This window comes from Uranotaenia lowii, chromosome 2 (assembly GCF_029784155.1).
Source record: "Uranotaenia lowii strain MFRU-FL chromosome 2, ASM2978415v1, whole genome shotgun sequence".
NCBI lineage: Eukaryota > Metazoa > Arthropoda > Insecta > Diptera > Culicidae > Uranotaenia > Uranotaenia lowii.
In genome coordinates this window covers 18,138,367-18,148,507 of record NC_073692.1, presented here as the reverse complement: position 1 = coordinate 18,148,507, position 10,141 = coordinate 18,138,367, and the positions used below count along the sequence as shown (strand labels likewise).

At 40.7% G+C, this 10,141-nt stretch overlaps 1 protein-coding gene across 1 annotated transcript in view; it reads right to left on the bottom strand.

The window, feature by feature from the left end:
• Positions 1-337: 337 nt before the first annotated feature.
• LOC129741124 (segmentation polarity homeobox protein engrailed-like) overlaps positions 338-10,141 on the bottom strand; it is a 57,122-nt gene continuing 47,318 nt past the window's right edge. Inside the window, 3 exon segments of the mRNA XM_055732829.1 lie at positions 338-2,636; positions 2,766-2,866; positions 9,798-10,141. Coding sequence (XP_055588804.1) covers positions 2,388-2,636; positions 2,766-2,866; positions 9,798-10,141 — 694 coding nt within the window. The 3' untranslated portion in view covers positions 338-2,387.

Genomic DNA, 10,141 nt, shown 5'->3' with positions numbered 1-10,141 from the left:
AATGATTTTCTTAAAAAAATTCCCAACGATTTCATACCCCTAGAGTCGATGTTCGGATATGGAAACAGGCAAGGGAATTCAAATAAATGAGTTTAATAGTTGATTTTATTTATTTTTTTAGACTTTTACTTTGGGAGTTTATTTATAGTTGACTCTACACTCTATTGTGATGTGAGCCTACTTGGTTGAATGATTCAACTGAATCTTTCGATTGCTTTGATTCAGTTGACTCTGCATGTTTTGTTTTGAATAATAACTAGCTTTCAAAGCTGTACTCGGATAACAATAAAAAAGGAATTCGTGATATCTCTGATTCAACAATCATAAAACGGTGCAATTAGTTTAAAGTATTTTCTCTTTTATTCAATATCACATGAGCGTATTTTTTTACGCTCTCTTTTATATACTGGTTTTGTGTGTTTTGTTTTATTCATTATATAATAATAATATTCATATCTCTCTGCCTCTATGCCTATCGTCTTAACACTAGAGGAAAATAATAGGTAGGTAATAATTATTATAATTATTGTTACAATAATGATAAGATTAGCTATTTGAAGTTCTAGGCGCAGTGTGTTTCTACAAATGGTTTCGTTCAAGCAAAAATAATAGCTTTTTTTTATTTAGAATAATACAATAGTTTAAGAGCCATAAATAAACTACTTATGTATGTAATCTAGTTTGAGTAGTGTTTGCGAGATTTTTCGAGGGTGGTGTCCGTGCGTGTGTAATCCGACTCTAAAGGCTAAAGTAATTAGCATGGAAGCGAATCCCGGTACCTAGAACGAACTAGGTAAAAAAGCTGGTTGTTGAACGTTGGCATAATTTGAGATTAGACCAAATACGACGGCGCATCGCCGCCCTTCTTCTGAAGTAGCTCAAATGGGATTAGATTTGCAAAAGAAACAAACATGCGCGCGTGGGAATTCAACTCGGTTAGCTTCTCGATCCCCTTTCCGCGATATTCACAGACACACTGTCTCTAATCTCGAACGATTAATTTTTAGTAGCTCCTATATTTTACACACTCTCCTGTTCCTTCTTTTCTGCCTACACGCGCGCCCTTTTGCTATTTACATACACGAGGGAGGCTTTTCGGTTTATTTGCGCTTCTTTTATAAGGGTTGAGTTTTTTGTCCACTGAAAGTGCTCTGCCTAGTTTTTTTTTTAATTTGTAACGTTTGGAAGTTTAAATAATTTACATGTTTTACTACAGTAAGCCGAAATATAAGACGAAGCAGAAGAAGAGGGGGAAAAAGCTTCGAGCAAGATTATGCCTTAGTCTACTAGGTTGTAATGTTTTGCTTTTGCGCTATCCCTGGCGTTTCTCGGTGAGTACTTACAACTAGTCGGTTTGTTTGTGTGTTGGTGTCGTTGACAACTAATAACTTGTGTTTCTGGTCTAAAATAGTCTATTGCTGATCGGTTTCCTTGTGACAATTAATCACTTGATTGGTTTTCATGTTTTGTCGTTTTTCTAGTAGGCGTGATTGTTTTCTTTCTCTTCAAACTGGAACGTTCCTTTGAATATCGATAATTATATTGCACCACAAATTTGCATCAATCTCTCAGTAATAGGCCGATATCCGTGTAACGTTAGGAGATATTTACATACATTTTGCGGGTAGGGTTTCGATGAAGCTGATCCCTACTTTGGCCACCTTCAGCGGGAACTGTCAGTGGGAACACTTTTTGTTACTGTTGTTGTTGCTGTGGTTGAACTAAATATGCTATCTGTTTACATTCACACGGCCAGCAGCGATCTGTGTTCCTCGGCTGTTTTTGTAACTGGGATTTGTTTGTTTGTTTTTTTCCGGAGCGGATTTCCGACGTTCCGCGAGAAAGGATCGGTCGGCTGAACATTTATTCAACTATTTAAATGTAATTGTACTTGAGCTGAGTTTCTCGGGTGTTGTTTTTATGAACTTTCACCGGCCAATCAGTCCTCGCTTGCCCCAAACTGTCAAATGGCGATGGGGAATGGGAGACGACCCAGTAAGCCCGAGATGATTCTTGGTGTTATTATTGTTGTTATGTATATAAATAAGCCTCGCCTGCTTTTCTCATGCATTCACATCGCGGGGATGAGTGACAGCTTCTCGCTGCCGTTTTTTGTTGTTGATGTTGTTATATTGCTGTTGCCATTGTAACTGCTCAGAATGTCGAACGTCAACCGGGAGTGATGCAGCAACAAAATGCCTGCCAATAGCCACCTTGGCAAGAGATCAATTATTCAGGAGCCGCTTCCCAAGCTGCCCTTCATTATGGATTCTTTTGTTTCCGCAGGTCCACCGGTAGATTTCTCCTCTCGCTGAGCTGTGCCTCTAATTAGAGGTGATGCGGGATTCGGTTTCGAAATTTGCATAACCAGGCCTGTTCCTTCAAGCTTACGGGATTTGTCCATTCATACGCATCTCCAGCTCTTCCTCTTCCTTGGTCAGCGGCACGGTCGAGTGGTTGTAGAGTCCTTGGGCCATCAGCTGCAGTGCTAGCGGGTTCTTCTCCGAGTTAGTCTTCTTGATCTTGGCTCGCTTGTTCTGGAACCAAATCTTGATCTGCGATTCGTTGAGGTTAAGCTCGGCACTCAGCGCTTGGCGGCGTTTCTCCGTCAGGTAGCGATTTTCAGTGAATTCGTTCTGTTAGGAAAAGGGAGAAAAGAAAAAAAAGCAAGCCATGGGTTAGTTCCTGATTCGGGCCAAATGTGTTGTTGCGGGATAAGGATAAGTTTTTTTGCTTTATTCTGGATCAACGAAACGAGAGCTTACCTTCAGTCTTTGCAGTTGGGCAGTGGTGAATGCGGTGCGGGGACGTTTCTCCTCGTTTTCACCCTTTGGCTTCGGCGTTTTCACCCGTCGGTATCGCGGACCTGCGAAGGAAATCAAGAGAAAACAAGAGCAAAAATTAATAAAAATGTCACTGGTGTGAAATTTGCTGCGCAGAAGCGCGCTATAAACTTGCAACTGAAAGCAACTGGACGATAGATAAAGAAGGAGAGCAGTCGAAAGAGATAGAAAGCACCGGGGCGATAACGGTGCCTGCAAACAGGTTACGAACGCTTGGAACTCCACCCCGGGTGTAAGTATAAATAATAATTAATGCCTGTTATCTAATTCAATTAAGGCACATTTGAGATAGCGCACGGTGTGGTTGTTCGCGAACGACAATTTATGACTGCCGGTTTCGGCATTTGACGGGAAAGGAAAGCAAAACCCGCACAAATCAGCAAATTCCACACACCGCACACGATTTGGCAACATTTATTTGGCGCCATTTGTGGGCTTTTGTGTGTGCAACGGGCAAGTTCAGATAAGGTCATCAGCCTACTGCGCGCTGAACTCATTCGTCAAATGTCACGCAGCGATGGCTTCCGTTGCGAAAGTTGGGTCGCGTCCATTTCTTAATTACCCCCCACCAATCCGATCGACGGAAAATTATTTCGCCAAGAACGTGATTTTCACACATTCTCGTACCCCTCGTCGGAGTTGTTGCACGGTTTTGCTTTTATTACCATACCCCCACACCCAAAACAAAAGATGGCGCGCTCGCGAACGCTCAGTTTTATCACTGAGGCTACTAGGATTGTTCACGATTTTTTTAAGTTCGGTTGCTGCTGAACCATCGTCTAGAAAATGTAACAACCGAAACTTCTCCTCGGCGCGCACACACAATGGGTGGCAATAATAAACTTACCTTCTTAAAGTGGCAAACTCGCCGAAGGTAACTAGTCGGAAAGAATTATGCACGTCGTCTTTTTTGGGGTTTTTGTTATGTTTTGCCCAGCAAGCACAAGTGGCGACGAAGACGAAAACGCCAACGACCAGGGTTGTAATCTAAATCGGTTCCGTATGTTAATGAACGCCGAATAGAATACGACCGGAGGCGGCAGAGGAAGCTTTCTTCCTAGACCAACAACAAACAACAGACCGTCGTCGTCCGTTGTCCGTCAGTCCAAGCTCACTGACTGACAACTAATTTAAATTAATAAAAATAAATAATCATTCTAATTAATAGCGGAGGATATAATTTTTCCTCGTGTGCGCGCTCACACACTCACATGAGGTGCTTACACGATTAGGGCAAAACGAGCGAAAAAGTGCCTAAAGCAGCTACTCGAGCTACCATCTCTGGAAAGCCGATTCTAGCGCTTGTTTTTTTTTATATTAATTAAAATATTAGTTCGATAATTAATTCTCCCTATGGGTTTTGTGTTGCTGCTGCCCGTTGGCGAGAGCAACCCACTCGAAGCATGAGTTTTTTTTTCTTAACTTTATTGACTTCTGTTGCTTGCTACCGGTGTGCGTGGTTGTGTGAGCGCGCTTTGGCCAACAAACCTGTCTACGCGCCGAGACCATATGAATATTTATAAGAATAAGTATAACTACACATATTTTCTCCTAGTTGGGAGAGGTGGTTAAGAAACAAAACAATTTTCAGAACTTGTCAGCTTATAAGGGTTGAAAACAGTGCTCGGAAAAAGCGGGACAGATCGATTGGTTTCGACTCAGTTTGATAGTTACCGAAAATGTCTGTGCGTCGGTATTCTGTTCTCATGGTTTTAGCCAAACTGTGCGAGCCAATGTTACTCATAATGGGCTCAAACGACGGAGAATATCGTCCTTCAAAGAGCTACAAAAAATTATAGATTTTTACAGAATACTAGAAGAGTTATTAGTGAAAAACGGTTTCAGAGTCAACCCTTTTCCGGGATGTCTCACTTTTTTCGCGTACAGTCTCCCTTCGGAAGAAAGGCGAAGCCCTAAAGAAAGATGAAATAAACTAACCAGGCGATAATTTGACATTTTAATAGATCCCCTCAACGATGGCAGCCAAAAGGTGTTCGAAAAACTGTCCAACTGCTAGAAATTTCTGCACCGATAAGCAGAAAGTGGATCATCATTTTTTGACAGCTGCTAGTAGTTTAAGTTCGTTTTCGAACAAATTGGCTCAAAAAAAAAAAGTACAACAACAACTGGTCAAGAACAACGACGGCGAGGTAGCGTGACAGATAATTACGTCGGTGAGGTGCTTGTCGCGTACAAACGTACGATTGAAAGAAAATAAAATAATAACAAGCAATGGACACGCCCCTTGTCTCGTACGGTCGCCACTTTTCGGAAAGGAAAACTGTCAAAACAAACCAAATTTCTTCATGATGATGGCGTGCCTTGTTTGCGTAACTCGTGTGGCGGCGCGAAAGTCGAGAACATACACAATCTTTTCTCACAAACAAGGTGCAGCCCTCTGGTCGTTATCAACTTTTGAGCTAGGTGAGGGTTTTGTTTTGAAAACCGGGTATTGATTAGGTCCTCGAGGTTGAGTTGTTTGAAGTATCCGTGTAGACTTCGCTAGTGTGAAAGACGGAAAGGGGGGAGATGTGGAGGCTAATAAAGTCATAATGGCGGCGTCGCCCAGTTTTGCAGTGTTTATGCAAATGGCTTCTAGTCCAGAAGGCTTCGCCGGGTAACAATTATGTCATTACAGTTGCTGCACTGCACAGAAAGTGGTGTTTGTGTGTGCATGTCGCGGATCGATGAAGATCCGCGGTTCCATCGATTGAGACGTTGACGAACGTCTCTGCTTTTCCTTAAACAGCGGATTATCACCCAATCTCTGGGGCCGCAGCAAATTGCCTGTCAGCGATGCGATTGCTGTCTGGTTGACGACGACACGTCCGATAGCCATGTCAAGAGCGATGGATCGGTGGTCGACCATATATGCCCCATCGCGCTATCATACAACATCAATGATAAAGTCTGAATAGGATCGGGAACACTATGGGCGCAAATACACGTGAGAGAATGCGCACAATTTGTTCGCCCGCTTCGGTTCGTCTGTCAAGCCGTTTGGAAGGAGGTGCGTTTGCCCAAACTTAGCAGGCTTTGAAAAAAAGGGTTATCTCTCCGCTCTCCGGTTGCGTAAAAACGTCTACGACGTCAAGTTGTGGAAAGATTTATGCGCCGCACATTTTAGGACGGGGTGATAATTTATTCATAAACCCTCATAATATTTTCCTATGATGGTGGTGATGGTAATTCGTGGATTCCCGGAGGAATCTGGAGCAAATCGGAGTTTGATTTACGGCCCACTAATAAGGGCGAGTGGCAGCTTAAATGCGAGTATCAATCTGGAGGGGATTCAAATTAGCTGAATTGTTGCTGCTGTGCTGTGCTCGTTAAGAGGTTGAATTTTCCCAAATTGAGCGCACCAACAGCAGAACCTTTGAAGTCAGGCGTCACGACACTTCCGAGCGCCAAACTTTTGTCAACGAGACGGTCGCGTTAATTAGCAAACCAAGTCTGGTCGATGAGTGACGAGTAAAAACCAAAAAAAAACATTCAAAACAAACCCAACGATTAGTATTTATTTACACTAGCTTTGAGTTCTACTTTGATCTTTAGAAGAGCTCTCAACCAGAAAAAAAGTGTGAGCCAACTTGGATGATGACGATGGACGAGAAAAAAAGAACGGAACACAAGTTAACAGTTTGTCAGATCAAAGTAGGCAGCCTATAAGCGGGTGCGCTCGTGTGACAGTTTTTCGGTCCCTTGTTTTTCTTGCACTTTAACTCTGTTTTCCCTCCAAGATTCGGTCCTCCCGTCAACCAGATGTGTCACAACGCGCCCGGTTTTCTTGAGAGGGAGAAAGCATCGTTTCGGTTTGTTGGTTTTTATTTTTGGATAGGGAATTAATATGTCCGATGATATGTTAGAACAAGATAATGGCTTTTGATGATGATTTCTGTTCTTCCGTTCGTCTCCAGCTTCTGGATGATGCTGGAGGCCGTTTTTTACGAGCCAGTAACGAACAAACGATGATCGATTTATGTTCCCTTGATCGGTCCCAATTATTGTACTTGTGAGAATTGGAGAACCTATTAGAGAACGCGCCGAGATCTCTAAAAGGGCAGCGACACGATTCAGTGAATCAGGGAAGCGTGTCGAACAAATTTATTTCCCGAGGTTGCCGCTTGCCACTACCAGAAAAAAAAACACGAGATCGTAAAACTTCAACCGATTCCGACTGAGTCTAGTAGTAGTTGTCAAGATTCTAGCGGGATTAATGCACCGTAACAGCATCAGCGGCAGCAAGCAATAGTATAGTGACCGCATGAGTTATAATACTCACATCGGAGGCCCCCTCGGATGAACGAGTTAATAAATTTTAATTATTTTGTAATAAAAGTCCTACGATTGGCTGGAACCCGTACACAAGTCCGGAGGCTACCCGATTGAAATATCAGTTGGCTTTACGATACCATGAGGAACTTAAGCTTAAGTCTCCATCCAGCAAGGGGGTTTGCTACTTATCTAGATCAATTCTGAGAGCGGGCCCGCTTGCTCATGTTCAAATTGCATTATCGATTTCGATATTAATTAACCACTAACTGACTAACTAACTGGTAGAGTGAGTGCACGCTCCTCGAACAGGATTGGAGTTCAATGAAATTCGAAGCCTACCTAGCCTAAGCTCACGGTTCTAAAATAGAGCAATGGCTGCTGCTGACTATTATCTACTGACTGGCAGTCAATTGAACTTACCAATAAAGAAGAGGAGAAGTAGGCGGGCGGAGGGATGGAAATAAATTTATTTATTTCTTCAATTAATCGGCTATTTATTTTTGCTCTGCTTTATGCAAGATTCGAAGCGAGAGCGCGATTCAAGCGATTGAAAGGTAGCGATCGCAAGAAAAGAAAAAAAAGCGATAGCGATTGCTATCGATCGGTCGACCATTTTGTGTGTTTGTGCAAGTGCACGTTGATCCGATCCGAGATTGAATCGCGAATTGCGTTGCTTTCATTGAGTTAAAAAAAACAGAAACCTTCGTCTGGATGATTTAAAAGAAAGTATTTTCCTGAGGATTTCTTTCCAGCTATTTTAAGATGATCTTCCATTCGTGGACGAAGAAGTTTGATGAGAAAAAACTTCTTGAACGACATTCGTATAATTTAAAATTTTTATATGCAGCCTAGAAAGCTGTAGGGAAAAGAAAAATTCGCCTGAAGTTAGGCCACTATTGATTCCAAACTAAGATGTTCATTTTAATTCAAAATCAAAATTCAAATTCATCATTCTATTTAGAATTCAGATTCAGAAATCAGAACTCAGATTCGGAATTCAGATTCAGAATTCAGATTCAGAACTCAGATTCAGAATTCAGATTCAGAATCCAGAATTCAGATTCAGAATTCAGATTCAGAATTCAGATTCAGAATTCAGATTCAGAATTCAGATTCAGAATTCAGATTCAGAATTCAGATTCAGAATTCAGATTCAGAATTCAGATTCAGAATTCAGATTCAGAATTCAGATTCAGAATTCAGATTCAGAATTCAGATTCAGAATTCAGATTCAGAATTCAGATTCAGAATTCAGATTCAGAATTCAGATTCAGAATTCAGATTCAGAATTCAGATTCAGAATTCAGATTCAGAATTCAGATTCAGAATTCAGATTCAGAATTCAGATTCAGAATTCAGATTCAGAATTCAGATTCAGAATTCAGATTCAGAATTCAGATTCAGAATTCAGATTCAGAATTCAGATTCAGAATTCAGATTCAGAATTCAGATTCAGAATTCAGATTCAGAATTCAGATTCAGAATTCAGATTCAAAATTCAGATTCAGAATTCAGATTCAGAATTCAGATTCAGAATTCAGATTCAGATTTCAGATTCAGAATTCAGATTCAGATTCAGAATTCAGATTCAGAATTCAGATTCAGAGTTCAGATTTAGAATTCAGTTTCAGAATTCAGATTCAGAATTCAGAATTCAGATTCAGACTTCAGATTCGGAATTCAGAGTTAAGAATTCACATTCAGATTTCAGATTCAGAATTCAGAATTCAGATTAAGAATTCAGATTCAGAATTCAAACTCAGAATTCAGATTCAGGATATAGATTCAGAATTTAGATTCAAAATTCAGATTCAGAATTCAGATTCAGAATTCAGATTCAGATTCAGAATTCAGATTCAGAATTCAGATTCAGAATTCAGATTCAGAATTCAGATTCAGAATTCAGATTCAGAATTCAGATTCAGAATTCAGATTCAGAATTCAGATTCAGAATTCAGATTCAGAATTCAGATTCAGAATTCAGATTCAGAATTCAGATTCAGAATTCAGATTCAGAATTCAGAATTCAGATTCAGATTCAGAATTCAGAATAAAATGCAAAATCAAGACATAGAGTTTTGATTTTATAAGGACTCTGAATAAGAATTTATACTTTAAATTCGCTTTTTGTTTTACTAATTCGCGATTCAGATTCTCAAAATATGAAATTCACAGTCTGAATAATGCTTTTATTGTTTAAAATTGAAAAAAAAAACAAAATATTAAAATTTTAATCCAAATTTAGGCTCAACCCGTTTTTTTTTTATTAGACAGTCTTAAATTAATTTACTAATTCAAAAAACGAAATTATTTAAACGTTGAAAATTTTCTAGGAAATTGCATATAAAATCTATCTTAGGGCCCATGGTTTGAACACGCCTTGAAGTTTTTGACCACTATTGCATTTCATAAATTAATTTTGTGATCAAAAATCGAAATCAATCAAATTTGGAAAATATTCTATGAAAATTCTCACTAAAATGTATCTTTAAAGACTGGACACTCAATTTACTATTTAAATTTTTATATTGTTTCCATAGCAGAAAAAACGCCTTTAAGTAGACTAGCGATAAGCGATTTCAAGTTGTAAACATTCGTTTGTCAAGCATAATGAAAATAGTCTGTCTTCTCTTAGTTTTTTTTCCCATCAAAAAAAAAAAAAATGAAACTCAAACTCACCGGAACTGGGTCGATCGCTGTACCGGGTGCAGTACACCCACGCCGGCCACAGGTTGCTCCCATTTTCGCCGTCCTTGCTGCTTCCGGTCTCGGATCGGGCATCATCCGAGGAAGCTCCTCCGTCAGTGTTACCGCCAGCATTCGAGCCCATATCCGAGGAACCGTTCTGGTGCCCATTGCTTCCATTGGAGTGATGGTTGTTGCTTCCGGAGTTTCCCGGAAGGCTGGAAGCGACCGTTGCCGTCGGTTTAGGGATTGGCCGCGGGGAGCTGATACTGCTGGGACTTCCGGTGCTGCTGGCGGTGCTGCAACGCGATTCCGAGAAGTGGTGGCTGCTGCCGTTA